Source organism: Heterodontus francisci, chromosome 13 (genome assembly GCF_036365525.1).
Source record: "Heterodontus francisci isolate sHetFra1 chromosome 13, sHetFra1.hap1, whole genome shotgun sequence".
Lineage (NCBI taxonomy): Eukaryota > Metazoa > Chordata > Chondrichthyes > Heterodontiformes > Heterodontidae > Heterodontus > Heterodontus francisci.
The window spans coordinates 31614601-31633800 of record NC_090383.1 but is presented as its reverse complement, the minus strand read 5'-3'; the positions used below and the strand labels follow the sequence as shown (position 1 = coordinate 31633800).

Below are 19200 nucleotides of genomic sequence, written 5' to 3'. Positions count from 1 at the left end.
CTGCACCCTCTCCAAAGCATCTACATCCTTTTGGTAATGTGGCGACCAGAACTGCACGCAGTATTCCAAATGTGGCCGAACCAAAGTCTTATACAACTGTAACATGACCTGCCAACTCTTGTACTCAATACCCCGTCTGATGAAGGAAAGCATGCCGTATGCCTTCTTGACCACTCGATTGACCTGCGTTGCCACCTTCAGGGAACAATGGACCTGAACACCCAAATCTCTATGTACATCAATTTTTCCCAGGACTTTTCCATTTATTGTATAGCTCACTCTTGAATTGGATCTTCCAAAATGCATCACCTCGCATTTGCCCGATTGAACTCCATCTGCCATTTCTCTGCCCAACTCTCCAATCTATCTATATTCTGCTGTATTCTCTGACAGTCCCCTTCACTATCTGCTACTCCACCAATCTTAGTGTCGTCTGCAAACTTGCTAATCAAACCACCTATACTTTCCTCCAAATCATTTATGTATATCACAAACAACAGTGGTCCCAGCACGGAACAATCTCCATCAGGAGAAAAATCAGAAGACTTCCTTGCTGAGATCAATGATCCTAATCAGACATTTTGGTCTGCAGATATATATCTTAACGTGCATATCACTAATTTTAAACTAGACACTGGTGCAAGTGTAACGGTCTTATCAGACAAAGAACTGTGGTTATCAGCACATTAATTGCAACCAACAGAAACTCAGTTACATAGCCTAGGAAGGATTGAATTGAAAGTCAAGGGAAAGCTGCAGACAGTACTCCAGTACAAGGGAAAGCAGATATTGGAAACACTGTATGTTCTAAGGAATCAAGAATTCTCTCTCCTTAGTAGAAGAGCTTGTATCGACCTTCATCTTATAAGAAAAGTGGAAGAAGTTAATCAACAAGAATCTAGGAGTCAATTCCAAAAAGACTTCCTAAAAGTATTTACAGGTCAAGGAAGACTGAAGACCGAATATAGTATTACTTTGCAAAAAGATGCTAAACCTTTATGTCTTTTCACGCCTAGGAAGATACCACACCCACTAACGAAGCAAGTCCAACATCAACTAGAAGATATGACCAGGATGGGAGTCACTTTTCCTGTCACTGAACCTACAGAGTGATGTTCGGGAATGGTTCCAGTTCCTAAACTTAATGGTAATCTTTGCATTTGTTTGGACAAAAGCTGCAATTAAACAGGGCCTTGGTGAGGCCACACCTGGAATATTGTGTGCAGTTTTGGTCTCCTTATCTGAGGAAGGATGTACTTGCTATAGAGGGAGCGCAGTGAAGGTTTACCCGACTGACTCCTGGGATGGTGGGACTGACGTATGAGGAAAGATTGAGTCGGTTAGGATTATATTCACTGGAGTTCAGAAGAGTGAGGGGGGATCTCGTAGAAACCTACAAGATTCGAACAGAACTTGACAGGGTAAATGCAGGAAGGATGTTCCCGATGGTGGGGGAGTCCCGAACTACGTCTAAGGATACGGGGTAAACCTTTCAGGACTGAGATGAGGAGAAATTTCTTCAGAGAGTGGTGAACCTGTGGAATTCACTACCACAGAAAGCAGTTGAGGCCAAAACATTGTATGTTTTCAAGAAGGAGTTAGATATAGCTCTTCAGTTTAAAGGGACCAAAGGATATGGGGCGAAAGCGGGAACAGGCTACTGAGTTGGATGATCAGCCATGATCATAATGAATGGTGGAGCAGGCTCGAAGGGCCGAAGGCCTACTCCTGCTCCAATTTTCTATGTTTCTATGTTTTAATTGTCTACCTTTCAGTATAACATCAGCACCAGAAATATTCCAAAGAACTATATCAAACATTTGACAGGGTCTTAAAGGAGTAATATGCTATATGGGCGACATCTTAGTCCATGGTAAATCCATTGAAGAACATGACCTGAGGGTTAGAGCAGTTTTGAATCATCTACAAGAAGAAGGCTTCACATAATGAAAAGTGTGAATTTTCAAAAACGTCCATTCATTTTTTAGGACACATTGTCAGTAGCAATGGCAGACCCGCAAAAGACGAGAGCCATTAGCGAATTCCCACTTCCTACTTCTGTCCACGATTCCTTGGAATGGTCAATTATTTGGCCAAATTTTTACCCAATCTAGTGCAAGTTACTGAGTCTTTACAACAACTATTAAGGAAACCTCAAGCATGGTGTAGGGATGCACATCAGGAGCAAACTTTTCAAAGGGTCAAGGAGATGCTGATTTCGCTGGATATCTTAGCATATTATAACCCCTCTTGCCAACCACAATTGCAGCAGACGCCTCATCTACAGGGATAGGGGCAGTCCTTTTCCAAGAACAGCCAGATGTATGCTGAAGACGGGTTTATTATGCGTCACGAGTGTTGTCTGAGACTGAGACAAGGTACGTTGTTATAGAGAAAGAAGCTCTGGCAGTCACGTGAGCTTGTGAGAAGTTTTCAGATTATATTATGTGGGACAGACCACAAACCCCTAGTTTCCTTACTGGATGAAAAGGAACTCACTAGGATGCCTCTGCAAATCCAGAGATTCCGGTTGAGTCTAATGAGGTTCATGTACGAAACGGTACACATAAGGGCAAGCAACAAACGACAGCAGATGTATTGTCCAGAGCTACTGTCGACCATCCTACACAACAGGATGTTAATTTTATTAATGAAATTGAGGCCTATTCTTAGTTCACTGCATCACAATGACCAGCAAGTTCAAAAAGCTCCAAGAAATTCGTCATGCTCAGATGCTAGATGAGGAAGGCATCCGCCAATATTGCAAGCAAGGCTGGCCGCAGCAGCATCCCAGTGGTAAGAGGATGAAAATCTTCTTCGAACACAGAAGGCACATAACAATTGCAAATGATTTGCTGGCATATAACAAGAGGCTGGTGATTACACAGTCACTCCGGGTATACATCTTGGAGAAAATACACCAGGGCCACTTGGATATAATGAAATGTAGAACACGGGCTCAGTCGTCCGTGTGGTGGCCGGAAATATCGAAATATATAGAAGAAATGATTTCTAATTGCCAGGTATGCGCAGTGCACCAACAGGATCAGAGGGAATCCCTTATCTCAACCCAATTCCCAACAAGACCATGGGAACATCTGCTGATGGATCAATTCATGTTTAATGGAAAATCCTACCTGATTGTCATCAACTACTTTTCAAGGTGGATCGAGGTCAAACATTTGTACACATGACAATGGTGACAGTCATTCGAGTATTACAAGAAATCTTTGCAACACATGGTATACCTGACCAGATGGTTTCCGATAATGGACCACAATTTGCAAACGACTACTTCACGCACTTTACAGAAAACTGCAGATCTGTACATCTTACAAGTTCCCCGAGATATCCACAATCTAGCAGAGAAGCTGAGAGAGGAGTCAAAATCAAGATTTTCAAATGGCACTCCTGAACTACAGAGTCCACATTGCATGTGGATTAGCACCATCAGAACTGTTGATGGGAAGGAAGCTTAGAACACAACTTCCAATCCTACCCAAAGGTTACTTCCAGGGTTACAAGTCCAGGATTATCAGAGAGTTCAAGACAGAGAAAAGTCTTCCTGAAAGCAACAAGTCTATAATTATAATAGGAAATATCGCACCAGGAACCTACCTAAGCTGAGTGAAGGACAAAAGGTATGGGTACGACCAAGGCAGAGAAGGGGTAATCATCCAAAAAGATGAGAATCAACAGCAATCTTATACAGTACCTACTTCAGAAGGTACAATAAGAAGAAACAGGAGGACTCTTATTCCTATCCATCAAAAACTTCAATCAGTCATACATTTGGATATACCAGATGTTGAACCTGAAATTTAGAAAGCACTGGATACAACAAACCTTAATCAAGGCCATCCAAATCAAGAAACAAGAATTCAGAGAAAGAATACTAATCTTCTGTGTCTGAAAATAACACGATCAGGAAGAGTTGTGAAGCCTGAAGCCTCCTGACAGATTGAATCTATGATGACAGACTTAGCGGGAGATGGGTTAGTATGTAAAAATAAAAAATTGTATGTATAAATATAAGTGAATGTATAAATATTGTTATGAAAGTGCTTCCATTTAAAAAAATATTTTTGAGGAATCGTGCTTAAAAATTGGAGAAATTGATTCATTTGAAAGACTGAAGCGATTCCATAGGTGCCGGACTTTGTTTTTTTTTAAAAAGGTCACTGAAAGGACTTGGGACTTTGTGCAAAAACAAACCCTTACTGCAAGTCATATGTCTTAAGCTAAGTAAACAGCAGGAGCCTTCTGACTATGAGAGTTGTTTACGGAGAAGTGACATGTCATGAATTATGGTGGTCAAGAGTTGGTTTCGTTTTTGGATTGTTTTGGTTCAGTTGGGGCTAAGCCTGCTAAGAGAGAAGCCACCAGCTCATCCTTTGTCCACCTCTTTGAGAAACTCTGAGAATCCAGTGTGATAGCCAAAACCTCTGATGCAGTGATTCTCCTGGAAAGTCTTCCAGACTAATCCTCAATTTCGCCTGAAAAGAACTGCTCCAGGAAGATCACAGCGACAGCCGTCTACATGTATTTGGATGCCAGAAAAAGGGCCATTTGGGAAAATGCCATATTGTATCCTTTTTTCTTTAAGAATTAACAAGTATTTGGCCAAAATGGGGTTTTTTCTTTTGTTTTTTTTTGTAAAGAGATCACTGCAGAGAAAATGTCTTTATTTTTTCTTTAACTGGTGTGTGTATGGGCATGTGTGTGTTGGGTTAATTTAGAAAGGAATGTTCATATTTCAACTTGTGTATTAATAAGCTTTGCATCTGTATTGAATAAGTCTTGTTTTATAATAAATTAATAATTTTGTTGTTTATTAAAGAAACCTGGTTGGTGGATTTTATTCTGAAACTAAAATAGATAGTATATAATTGGTCGTATCGGTAACTGGGTAAAACATTTAAATATATGTTGTGACCCGTGGAGAAATGGAACTAGAGACAGAAAATGCACTCCTCTAGCTTCAGTTGTAACATATATTTGGGGGCTCGGTGCAGGATAGCCCAAAGCTGACAAAATGCAATTGTAAGCGGGTTAACAATAATTGAACAAAGGAAAAGGGAAAAAAACAGGTTTCTTGTGCATTAATGTTTACACTACCGGAATAACTTTGTCAGTTGCTACGACCTTTCTGGAGAGGGAGGATTTATCCCTGCGTGATTTGCAAATCTTAACCAATGCTAGGTTAAAAGCATTGGCAGAAAATTTGGAGTTAGAATTAAAACCAGCAGCTGAGAAAGCAGAGATAATTGAGGTAATAACACAGCATTTAAAACTGGAAGAAGGAAAAGGCAATCCAGATGATAGTTCAGTTGAATTAGCTAGAATCAGTTGCAGATGAAGCAGTTTGAACTTGAAAGAGAAAAAGAAAGGAAAAAGGAAGAAAGAGAGAAAAAGGAAAAGGAAAGAGCATTTCATAAGCTGGAACTAGAATTGTAATAGGAAAGAGAAGAGAAACAGGAGAGAGATAGGGTAAGAGAAAGAGAAGAAAGGGAGCGAGAAAGGGTATTCCAATTGAAAAACTGGAACTAAAACAAAAGGGTGGCCTTGACCCCAGTGAAAGTTCTGAGGAGGAAGAATCTGACTCCAACCAAAGACCCAGTGGGGAGCTATTTAAATTTGTGCAAGCCTTCCCGAAGTTTGAGGAAAGGGACATAGAGGCATTTTCATTTCTTTTGAAAAGCTAACTAAACAGATAAGGTGGCCGAAAGAAAACTGGACACTGCTCATACAAAGCAAGTTGATTGGCAGAGCTCATGAAGTTTATGCTCTTCTTTCTGAGGAGGCTTCTGCAGATTATGAGATGGCAAAAAAAGACTATTCACAATGCTTATGAGTTAGTCTCTGAAGCTTACAGACAGAAATTTCAGAATCTCCAGAAACAGCCTGGGCAGACTTACATAGAATTTAAGAGGGTAAAGCAAATTAACTTTGATTGTTGGATGCAAGCATAAAGGTAGAGCCACGTATGAGACTCTTAGGAAATTAATTCTCCGGGAAGAATTTAAAAATTCACTCCCTCTGTTGGTAAGAACCCATGTAGAGAACCAGAAGGTTTCAACAGCCAGACAAGCAGCTGAAAGTGCTAATGATTGCAAGGTTGTTTACAAGCCCAAATCCTTTTTCTGTCACCCCACAAACCTGAGAAAGATAGAAGGTGGGAGGGTGAAAGGAAGGCAACGTAGCCAGGGACAAGGAGGGACAGCTGGGAATGCACTGGGATCTCCCCCAGAAAGGAAGATGCTGAGGGTGGAATTGAGGTCTGAAAGCCTAAGTGTTTCCATTGCCACAAGGTGGAACACCTTCGGGTAGAATGCTGGAAGTTACAGGGTAAACCCGTGGGACGTTTGGGGTACAAAAAGCCAATGCAGAGAAAGGGGCCCTGTCTGAGAATATGATAGATCAGGCCGTAGCTCTGACTGAAGCTGTAAGGCCAAGTACAAAAACTGCTGTGAGTGCGGGGGACATGAACAAGATACCTGAGAGTTATAGGGAATTCTTGTCAAAAGAAAAAGTAACTCCTTATCACTCAAGTGAGGCAGGTAAACCTATAGTTATACTTAGGGATACAGGACCCACCCAAACTCTTTTGCTGGGGAAAGGCATAACATTTTCACCAGAGAATGCTTTGAATGCAAAGATTTTAGTGAATGGTATCGAAGGGGAGTATATAGCCGTAACTTGGTATTGGGTGTACCTGAACTGTGACCTAATGTCTGGAATGGTAACTGTAGGAGTTGTCCATTGTTTGCCTGTAGACAGAGTTGACCTACTCCTGGGGAATGATTTGGCTGGAGCGAAGGTAGTAGCTTCTCCAGTAGTCACGGAAAGACCGAGTGAAGTCAAAGAGACAGAGCAGTTGCAGGAAAAGGTTCCAGGAATTTTCCCTTCACGTTAAGTGACCTGAGCAATGACTAAACAAGTTCCATTGTTGGAGGTAAAATTGGCACCACAGACAGATAGCCGAATATCTGAAACTTTCTTTGGGGATTTGGATTATCCAAAGGAAATGTTTAATAAGTCTTCTCTGATCAAGGCTCAGCAAGCCGATCCAGAGTTAATTAAAGTGGCACAATCAGTTCTAACTGAAGCTGAGGCAAAGGGAGTTCCGGAAGGCTACTGTATTAAAAATGGGATTCTGATGAGGAAGTGGAGACCTCCTCACAGACTTGCGGATGAAGAATGGACAGTAGTTCACCAGATTGTGGTACCACCCAAGGATAGCTCATGAAACTGCTATGGCGGAACATGTGGGGATCGGGAAGACCCACTCACGAATAAGTCAACATTTTTATTGGCCAGGTCTTTCCAAGGACGTGGTGCAGCTTTGTTAAATGTGCCATACGTGTCAGATTGTGGGAAAACCGCAACCTGCCATAAAACCAGCACCTCTAATTCCCATACCAGTTTTTAGGGAACCATTTAGTAGGGTGTTGGTAGACTGTATGGGACCTTTACCAAAATCAAAAGCGAGACATTAATATATATTCACTATTATGGATATGGCTACTCGGTTCCCTTGAGACCAATTTATGCTAAGTTAGTGGTAGAGAAGTTAACCTAGTTCTTCACTAGATATGGATTACCGATTGAGATTCATTCAGATCCAGGTTCCAATTTCATGTTTAAACCTTTTCAGGAAGTTATGAGTACTCTGGGTATAACACAGTTAAAGTCCTCAGCATACCACCCACAGACACAAGGGGCTTTAGAATGGTACCGTCAGACCCTCAAAACGATGATCAGGGCATACGGTCATGAATATCCCCATGATTGGGATAAACGGCTGTAATATCATTTGTTTGCCACTAGGAATTCACCTAATGAGTCTACTGGTTTTAGTCCTTTTGAATTAGTTTATGGACATGAGGTAAGAGAGCCTCTTAAACAAATCAAAGAAAAGTTTTTCTAACAGAGGGACGAATATTCTGTGTTAGATTATGTATCTGTTCCAAAATTGGATCACGAGAGCCTGCGAAGTGGCTCAGGAACACCCGAAAGCTTCCCAAACAACCATGAAGAAACGGGCAGACAAGCATGCCAAGACCCAAACACTTTAACCAGGGGATGAGGTGTTAGTATTATTGCCTTTACAGGGTGAACTGCTGAAAGCATGGTTCAGTGGACCATATAGAGTAGTCAAAAAGATTAGTAAAGTAAATTATTTGATTGACACACCAGATCGCCGGAAACAAAATTGGCTGTGTATCGGCTGTGATACATCAATATGTTGAAACAGTATCACTGCCGGGAGGGGGATAAGTAAGCACAGTATGTCAGGTAGTAAGGACAGAGAAGGATGAAAGGGATAGTGAGGATACAGCAGAAGGAGGCCTAGATAATTCTCAAATTGAACCTCCTACTATCCGGTTAGCTATTAACAAATTGTTAGGGAGATTAGACACTATGCTTTCATATTTAGATACAGAACAACAAGAAGACCTAACTAGGCTACTCACAGCATTTAAAAGAGTCTGTAGGGACAAACCAGGATGTACAATCTTAGCCATGCATGATATGGATGTAGGAGAATCCTCTCCTGTAAAACAGCATGCTATTGTTTAAGTCCAGAGAAACAGCCCCAGGTGAAAGCAGAAATCCAATACATGTTGGAAAACCACCTAATTGAACCCAGTCAAAGCAGCTGTGTGTAAAAAGAAACCTTTACTGGAAGTCACATGTCTTAAGCTAAGTAAACAGCAGGAGCCTTCTAACTATGGGAGTTGTTTACGGAGAAGTGACATGTCAAGATTTATGGTGGTCAAGAGTTGGTTTTGTTTTTGGATTGTTTTGGTGCAGTTGGGGGTAAACCTGCTAAGAGAGAAGCCACCAGCTCATCCTTTGTCCACCTCTTTGAGAATCTCTGAGAATCCAGTGTGATAGCTGAAACCCTCGATGTAGTGTTTCTCCTGGAAAGCCTGCCAGACTAATCCTCGATGTCGCCTGAAAAGAACTACTCCAAGAAGATCACAGTGACAGCCGTCTACATGTATTTGGATGCCAGTAAAAAGGGCTATTTGGTAAAATTCCATATCGTATCCTTTTATCTTCAAGAATTAACAAGTATTTGGCCAAAGTATTTTTTTTTTGTTTTTTTTTTGTAAAGAGATGTCTGCAGAGAAAACTTCTTTATTTTTTTCTTTAACCGGTATGTGTATGGGCATGTGTGTTGGGTTAATTTAGAAGGGAACTGTCATATTTCAACCTGTGTGTTAATAAGCTTTGCATCTGTATTGAATAAGTCTTGTTTTATAATAAATTAATAATTTTGTTGTTTATCAAAGAAACCTGATCAGTGGATTTTATTCTGAAACTAAAATAAAGTATATAATTGGACGTATCGGTAACTGGGTAAAACATTTAAATATATGTTGTGACCTGTGGAGAAGTGGAACTAGAGAAAGACAGTGCACTCCTCCAGCCTCAGTCATAACAATATATATATGGATAAAGACTTGGGGGGAGATGCAGTATAAGGATCTGAAAGGGAAACAGTGTAAGGAACAGTTCCCACCATGATTATATAAGAGATCACAGGTGAGAGAGATTGGAGGGAGATGCAGCATGGCTGCAAAGGAGTCACACAGACTGGTGGAAGCTGTACCTTGTTTTAATGTAATAAAGAGTTAATGTTCAAAGTACAGAAGACTCAGTAATCTCTCTGAGCTAGACTAACTAAGTACAGTAAGGTGGCAGCAGACAAGCCAAACATACAACACTCTGAACCCTCTCCAAGGCCCTGATATCCATCCTCAAGTGTGAAGTCCAGAATTGGAAGTGTTGAGACAGTTTACCTTAGAATTATGAAGATTAGCCACAGTGTACCTTCAACTGAAATTTTTATCTAGTTTATTATTATAAAGTAATATTTTCCAACTTCTGCGTAGGAGGGAAGAATAATGCTTTTTTTTTCAGTGTATAGTCAATGGCAGGCAGTGAATAACAATGTCAGTTTCTAATGCTGATTTTAGAATTAAATTTTTGGGCTGAATTATAACGAAGCCCCCCCCCCCCCCAACCCCCAACCCCGATGTTGGGGGTCCTGGCAGGGGGGCCTGGAAAATGTTTCCAGGAGAGGCCCGCCATGGGCCTCGATGTCGGGAAGGCCCCACCCCATATTACCGGCAGCAATGAGGCCTCGTGGTGGTTCCCCCCCACCCCCCACTGCCGCTCGGCAACTGGACCAACATTTCCATATGTTGATGAGTGCAAATGAAAGAATAATTGCTTACCTTGTCGCGCCGGCCGCCCGCTCCCATATTACGGTCGGTAGCCGGCACTTCCACACTGTCCGATCCCCGACAATTGATGTGTGGTGGAACACTGGTGGGGAGGGGGAGGAGGTACATTTTCAGGGTGGGAGGGGGGGAAGTAGCGTCAAACCTTTTTGATTGGTCTCGTGGGTGGTGGGAAGGGGTAAATTTCACAGTTCATTAACTTTGGAAGGGAAGGTCGGAATCGCAAGATACATTTCTTTTGGGGGGACAGGGCAAGTAATAAATTTTTAGGTCATTGTGGGGGTGGGAGACGGATGCGCTAATTTTATTTTGTTTTTTAAAATCCGGTTTCTTCAAAAATTTTAATTGTCATTTAGGGCTCTAAGCCCTTTAAAAATGGCACCTGCGCCTGCGCAATAGCACCAGACGTTGTTGCCGAGGATGGATTGCTTGCCCCCTCCATGCCATCAGTGGGGGTGGGGGGGGGCACAGTCTGCCATGGCCATGTAAAAGAGCCGTTGTGTTTAATATTGCAGCGGCTCCGCAGAGCAAATCCCATGCCATGCGTGCACCTTACCAACTTTGAGGCTCGCCGCTGAGGACGGCAGCGAGCTGGTAAAATTCAGTCCATTATGTGGGACTGAGGTAGTTGTAGTGGCAATGTTGTGCCACTAAGTAGTGTCATTTCACTGAATACTTACCTTGCTTCAGAAAATAGAAGGGGCCTAACTGAGCCTTCTAGTTCTGTCATTGTATTTTGTGTTTATATAAGTGCTCTTTAAAATGGGCTTGAATTATTTTTAATTTAGATTATTATAAACAAGTGAATTTATTTCGGATAACACTATCCCCTTTGAGCTTTTCAAATGGTTTATATTATATAATAATACAAACGAACATATGAATTAGGAGCAGAAGTAGGCCATTCGGCCCCTCAAGCCTGCTCCGCCATTCAATAAGATCTTGTCTGATCTGTTTGTGTTTTGAATACCACACACCCATCTACCCCGATACTCCTTGATTCCCTTGCCTAACAAGTATCTATCTACCTCCACCTTAAAAGTATTCATTAGTCCCGCCTCCACCACCTTCTGAGGCACAGTTCCAAAGTTGCACAACACTCAGAGAAAAAATTTCTCCTCGTCTCTGTCCTAAAAGGACGTCCCCTAATTTTAAAACAGTGCCCCCTAGTTCTGGACTCATCCACAAGAGGAAACATCCTCTCCACATCCACCTTGTCAAGACCATTAAGGATCTTATATACTTCAATCAAGTCTCCCCTCACTCTTCTAAACTCCAATGAAAATAAGCCCAGTCTGTTCAACCTTTCCTCATAAGACAACCCGCTCATTCCAGGTAACAATCTAGTAAACCTCCTCTGAATCGCCTCCAACACATTTACATCCTTCTTTAAATAAGGAGAACAAAACTGCACACTATTAGAATTGTGGTCTCACCAATGCCCTGTATAATTGAAGCATAACATCCTTACTTTTATTTTCAATTCCTCTCATAATAAAGGATAGCATTCCATTAGCCTTTTTTATTACTTGCTGTACCTGCATACTAACTTTTTGTGACTCCTGCACTAGAACACCTAGATCCAGCTGCACCTTGGAATTTTGCAGTCGTTCTCCGTTTAAGTAATACTCTGCTTTTGTATTCTTCCTGTCAAAGTGAACAACTTCACATTTTCCCACATTATACTCCATCTGCCAGATTTTTTCCCACTCACTCAACCTATCCATATCGGTCTGCAAGCTCCTTATGTACTTTTCACAACATACTTTCCGACCTATCTTTGTGGCGTCTGCAAATTTAGCTACCATGCCATCGCTTCCCTCATCTAAGTCATTTATATAAATTGTAAAAAGTTGAGGCCCCAGCACAGACCCCTGCGGAACTCCACTCGTCACATCCTGCCAATCAGAAAAGGACCCATTTATGCATCTCTCCGTTTTCTGCCAGCCAGCCAATCTTCTATCCATGACCCAGCAGAGATCACAAGGCAGTAATCTACTCTAGGTGATTCCGATAAAATGTAAAATTTATCTCTTTTATCACAGTGCGATTCAAGTACAGCAGTTATTTTTAGAATAGGTTCTCTGAAATTCAAACTTTTTTCCTGTTTTGGTTCATTTATGTGTTTGTATCATAAGAACTCTCACTGGAAATTTCTCCAAAATTCCCAGAGTTTGTGCAGGCCCCCACCTTCCAAGAATGAGGCATATTAATTTTATCATATGAACATTGATTTTAAACCGTTGCTGCAGTGAAGAAAGGAATGTTAAAAAATCACCAGACACTTGGCTGGAAGGACGTTTTCACACTAACAGACAGTGCTTCTGGAGACAAAGGGCTATTCGCTGGTCCACTCAACCCGCAATGGATTTTGATCACCAGACATCGAAAGTGCAAGAAAGAGCATTCCAGAGACTGCTAAGGTGATACAGTCCACAAAAGCCAGGACTGGTTAAACCTGCTGGTCACATGACTAACTGGCTGATCCTGGGTTTTGTTTGAACTAGCCACAGAGAATTTGAACTCAGAAAGACTGTTTGCTCCTGGACTGACAAGACTTCTCCTGTCTGCTCCCATCTCTTTCTCACAGAACTCCAAATCCACTGAAGATGTGAACCTCAGGAGGGAAAAGTCTCATACATCCAACAAGGTTTAAGAAGAATATTGGGCCCCAACGAATAGCAAGATCTATCTACAATCAAGGACTCTACAGCGAGCTCGAAGAACAGTAACCAAAACTATCTTCAGATATTACCTCAGACTTTTTCACTTTATTTTTTCTGCTCTTTTCTGAATCTATCTGCATGTGCGTATCATGTATGCATGCTAGCGTGGGGGCATCGTGTATCCGTAGACGTTAACCAAATTAGAGATTAGAGTTTAAGTTTAATAAAGTTTAACCTTTTCTCTTTAAACCTAAGAAAACCTGTTTGGCTGATTTCTTTGCCTTACAATTGGAAAGCAGTGAACAAGGATTCACTAAGGGGGAGCTAAAAAAACGGTGTGTTAAAAATAAAAACCTTTTTACAGTAAAACCAGGTGAAGGCTGAGAGGGAACACTAGACCCCTTTCTCACCGTGTCGTAACACAGTATAAAATTCAGGGAAATACAACTCCTTTCGCTGTTTGTGAAGCTATCTGGGGCAGGTGGTTTTATACCAGTTAGGATCTGTAATTAAAAGCACTCACTGCAAAGCCTCATGTTAAAATAAAACTGTGAAACCATTTGTATTGTATTAACCAAAGATTTGTCCCTGTCAGCTCTTTTCAGTCATGCAAAATCACATTGGCCACTGAGTAGCATTTCTTGCTTGTGTTAAACTATTCCTACATGAAGTTTTGCTTTTTCCTTTAAGCAGCTAGTGGAAATACTGTTTCTCATTAACATAGCTGTGAAAGTATGAACTAATGTTTAATACACCAAAAGTGCTGTACAAAAAAACAATGTGATTGCTCTCAGACAAGATTCAGATCCCTTGCAAGAAATTTAAAGCTTAGGAAATTTGGTTATTGGGCCACAGAGGATTATGCAGACTAGGCCTCAGGTTTGAGTTGGTACACAAAGCCAAAAACGAAATGCCCTCTATTTTGGTTATTTGGTCCCTAATTCTCATGCGTTGTGTCTGTAATGGGCTAGATTAGGGGTGTTTCTTGATGTGTCATAATTAATGCAAAAATAACTAATGTTGGGTTGTCATTACTATATATAATAAAAGCAAAATACTGCGGATGCTGGAAATCTGAAACAAAAACAAGAAATGCTGGATTCACTCAGCAGGTCTGGCAGCATCTGTGGAAAGAGAAGCAGAGTTAACGTTTCGGATCAGTGACCCTTCTTCGGAACTGACAAATATTAGAAAAGTCACAGATTATAAACAAGTGAGGTGGGGGTTGGGCAAGAGATAACAAAGGAGAAGGTGCAGATTCAGTATATTCAGTATATTCACACCTAATCTGTACTAATGCTTTGTCTTTCAACACACCATTAACATATTGTTTGCCTTTGCTCCGTGACCTTTTGGTCAGCTATGTGGCCTGGTCCAATCTGCACCTTCTCCTTTGTTATCTCTTGCCCAACCCCCACCTCACTTGTTTATAATCTGTGACTTTTCTAATATTTGTCAGTTCCGAAGAAGGGTCACTGATCCGAAACGTTAACTCTGCTTCTCTTTCCACAGATGCTGCCAGACCTGCTGAGTGAATCCAGCATTTCTTGTTTTTGTGTCATTACTATATGTTTTGTTGAGAACCAATCTGCAGTTGAATGGAGGCAAATTCTGAGTTTTACTAAGTCCTTTCTTTTGACCACCTTAAACTTTTTAAAAAATAATCTATTGGCTGTGGCCTTTTGGTACAATGGGCTGAGTTAAGTATTTTGGCAGCAGTTTACTTCTTGTGAGAAATTAGGTTAAGTGTAACAAGAAGTCATGGGGCTGGATTCTATGTTGCCGCCGCCAAGTACAGAGGCAGCCCGAAAAGGTGGCAGCCCGCACACACGGGTTTTACTCCATGGAGCCTCTGCGATCTTATATGCGGCGGATCATTAGCATGGCCGGGGCGGACCGTCCTCCCGCCCCAATGATGTGGAGGGGGCGGGTGAGCCGGCAACGGCGTCTGGCGCCACTGCACAGGCGCTGGTTTTTAAGGGGCTTAGAACCCTAAATGACATTTTGGAATATTAAAGACACACTGCATTTGAAAGTATAACAAACCATTACATAAATCTTTCCATCCCCTCTCCCACAACCCCCAACCTTACATGTAATTCCTTGCCCACTCACCCACCAAAATACTTACCTTGACTATGTTACCTTCCGCACCCCCACCCCCCCCGCTCAAATTTCATAAACTCTATACCTTAACCCCTTCCCATCATCCTCCCAACTAATCCAAAGAGTTTGACCCTGCTCCCCCGACTTCCGCACTGAGAAAATTGCCTCCTCCCCGTCCCTACAGGTGCCGTGCCTCATTTCCCCGGACGGGGATCCAAAGGCGCATCAGTGTCGGCCGTCAGGATGAAGATTGCAACAGCACATCAGGAGGCGACAGGATCTTCATTAATGCAGGTAAGTTAATTTATTTAAATATTTAAATTGAGGTCCCGTCGCCGAGCGGCGGCGGGGGGGGGTGCAGGGGGAGGCCTCGCCGCCACCATCAAGATCAGGATGGGCCCTGCAGACATCGAGGCCCGTAGTGGGCCTCATCCGGGGCAATCCTCCCCCCCACCCCCGCCATGGATCCCAATGTCGAGGTACCTATAAAATTCAGCACATGGTAACCAACAAGTTAAACATAGTACGAGTGCCACATACAACTGAAAAATCAGACAGAATCTGACTAAAGTACATTTATCATTCACTTTGCTATATTTTAAAAATATTGTTATTATTTCTTTTCCTGTGAGAAGTTAGACATTTTTAACTAAGAAGAAGATTAAAGACTAACTTTGGTTTGTGCGGGACAGTACTGGTCCATCTTTGACAGGTTCTTCCTGAAACTGTTTTTGTCGCTGTTCCTCTGTAGCTGACACCATTGCCTGACTTGCATTCCAAAAGGAAATCTAAGTAAAAAGAAAATAAAGGTGTTGGTAAATTTTGCTGTTAAATAATGTTACACAATGTAATTAAAGCATCAATATTGACCTGGAACAAGAGGGGCCTTCCTTTTTTCCCACCATCCTTTCTCTCCTCTCCCTTCAGCGTTACAACCTTCCATTCATGGAGCTGCATAGCTTGTGCCTGGTGCCCATCCAAAGGAGCCATTATCCGTGTTAATCTGGGCAGTGATGATGGGTAAGATATTTAACATCAGGAGCATCATAGCTGAGCCCAGCAGTTTTCTGGCAGCAGTGGGGATCAGGAATCCTTGTTGGACCTTTCCTCTCCTAAACCGGGGACAGCGAGACTAATTTGAGCACTCCGAATCCCATTTGGGCTGCCATTAGTTAACGGATCTGATCCCAGACTTTGCTCTGGTCTGTAATAATAAACAATTTACTAACATGTGAAAAACAAAACTGACAAGAAAGTGCCTCTGGTCCATCCAGCCTGACCAACAAAATTGTGATATCTTGTGTATCACAATATATAGACTCCTCAGCCATTGTATTTTATAACTCCATTTCCTGTCTGTAATGGGCTGCTTTAGAAGTATGTTTTGACGTGTTGCAGTTTATGCTAAAAAAAAATGTTTTGGGAGTCATTATTATGAGTTTATCAGGAAACAATCTGAAACAATTTATGAGCATTATAATGCCACGTCTCTCGAGATAAGGAGGCCCAAAAGAGAAAGAAAGAAGAATGCCACGTAATCTCCTGGGAGAGGTAAATTTCCAGGCCAGTTAAGGAAAAAAACTCTTTAAAATTCCTCTCTGACCCCTTAGGCAATTGAAACTAGACCAGGACAGTACTCTAGCCCTGATTTATGTTACAGTATTTCTGTCTCTTGTACGAGGTGATCTCTGCCCCAGCCAGAAACAGGTCCGGCTCTCGCTAGTGTTACCAATTCTGATTGGAGGTTTTGCTGGTGGTTTCATCCATGACCTCTTGTCTCCGACTGTCACCCCAGCATCACTGCCTTTTTCCCCATATCCTATATTTTCTAACTAATAAAGTATTCTGTTTTTTTTTAAAAACACCATTTTTTAAGGTCACTATGATTTTCTCCTGGATTGCTCTCAGCAGTGTCCAGGAGATTAATCTTTAAGTTCTGGAGACTCTAGGACAAACCAGAAGGGTTAGCATCACTACCTCTTGCTTGAGGGAATTCAGCAAACCAGCATTCATCATACGAGCCACAACTTGTACCACAAGTATACTATTCTCTGAAAAAAGCAGGACAGCTTAATAAGCAACCTTGATCTTCCCCTACATATCTTATGAGAAATCCCAGGTCCTCCCTAACCCAAGGAGTTGAAGTAACTGATCCACATAAACAAAATGTAGTCCCTAAATAATTTTAGTTCCTTTTTATGGAATAGTTGACTGCAATGGAACTGAATATCAGGTGCTGCTTATGAAGGGCGGTCAATCCAATACCACCCATTTTGCACTTTCGTCGGAGATGAATTTCTACCTCAATGTCTCAAACAGATTTAAATTCATCCTCCCCAAACTGCTCTTTGCCTGATAAATTAAAACTCGCACTATTCTTATTTGCTCCCAGGTCTCTGTCACTGACATTGTTGGTTCTACCACAGGAAGATGTGCTAATGTAATATGGGATGAGCCCTGCCTCCAGTTTCCTTCTTTGTGGTCAAATTTCTGGCTTTAGTGGGAATGGTACAAATGGTATGAGCAATTCACTATGTATCCGATCACTGGCATGGTGCAGAACACCCAGCCCTTGGCCCAGAATTGCACTCCACGCCTTGTAGAACAGTTCCCTTTACAGTGCGAGGAAAACAGTGCAGAAAACTATTAGGCTGGAAGGGAAATTTAATACCCTTTACCTGGCAGAAATAGGAGGAAATAGGAGTTAAATTCCAATGGGAGTTAAACTACAAGCTGTCATTTTAACATAGGCGGGAGCTTCATGAATAAATTGGAGTCCTATGACGTTACTCGGACACACGCTATCCACTGCCCATCCTGGTTAAGTTAATATTGAGGCCATCGAGTCATCAGGACTGATATGGTAATTGGCACATATTAAAGAATCGGGACAGTTTCCTAAGTATTGGGAATAATATGGTGGGTGGGCAAAAGTCATTTATATAATTCAGGAGGTTTCCATTTGAGGCTTTGAGTGGCACATGTGTTCCATCAATTACATTTTGCACCTGGAGGAACCCTGTCTCTCTTTATAGTCCCTCATGCCATCGGCCCACCTGAAAAAAGGGAGATTGAGTATTTGTACACAATGACAAACTGCTGCCTGACCAATCTGGCAAAAGTCCCCAGATGCTGCCTGGAAGGATCCAGTTTCAAAAAAAATGCAAGGCAGTAGTGAAAGTAGGCTACAAATCTTCAGCCAATATATCTTCCCAACTTCCTGTGGTAGGGAAGTGCAACTTTCTAACAGAATGGCGCATGCAGAGAAATTTAAGTAGAACCTTATAGGCCTATAAACACTGGTCAATGGCTATCTACATGTAGAAAATAAATATTTTCTATGATACCTCACTCTAGTTGTCTCCAATCTAACCTCTTCCTATCTTTCTCTGCCACTTCAAAACGCAGGAATAAAGAGATTCCCATTTGGAAGAACAAGTCCACAGTCTATGCTTTCTGCTGACTGCATTATTGCAAAAGAAGTGTTGACAGCAGTGCCAGAGCGCCAAACATATGGAAGCAAAATAAGATAAATCTTCAGTTCCAACAGACAAAATTGCCTCCTCAATGTAATAGCTGCCCTGGGGGTTGTCACTGTGTTCTTCACAGCACCATTGATATGGGGCAGGATTTTACCCAAGGGCTTTGGGACCCCGACATCAGGGTCAAATAGGGGTCAGAGGCCTGCACTGTGTTGGGAACAGTCACCTGGCAATGAGCAGCCAGGCCCCAATGTGATGGCCCTCCACAGGGCAGCTGGCGGCCGCAGCTGTGGCAAGGCAGGTTGTGGGGATGGGGGCCCGCAAAGCCGCCTGGAGCACTGGTCTGCGGCCATGAGGATGCCTCCAGGCAGCTGGACTGTTCCTTAATTTAAGTCGGCCTCTGACAACAGGCATTAAGAGGCCTCTAACTCGGTTAATTGACTACCTGCTGCTTGCAGGTGGGTAGCCCTGCTGCCTTCCCATCCCCTCTCTGGGAAAATGGCCTGGGGGCAGAATGGAGCTGGCAAACCGTCTAGCCAGCCGGCAGCATGAATTTTCGTGTCTGCCGGCTTCTGTGCTCGCCCCCATCGGAGGCTAAAAATGTATCCCATAATAACAGTTTTAACTTGGGTCAGATTTGGTGCAGAGGCTGGGGGAATTTGAGTTAGAATGTTAACCAGTGCCTACCTG

At 42.2% G+C, this 19200-nt stretch overlaps 1 protein-coding gene across 1 annotated transcript in view; it reads right to left on the bottom strand.

The window, feature by feature from the left end:
* Nucleotides 1-19200, bottom strand: part of plg (plasminogen) — a 151235-nt gene that overhangs the window by 114585 nt on the left and 17450 nt on the right. Inside the window, exon 4 of the mRNA XM_068044620.1 lies at nucleotides 15702-15816. Within this exon, the coding sequence (XP_067900721.1) occupies nucleotides 15702-15816 (115 nt within the window). The remainder of the gene's footprint in view (nucleotides 1-15701; nucleotides 15817-19200) is intronic.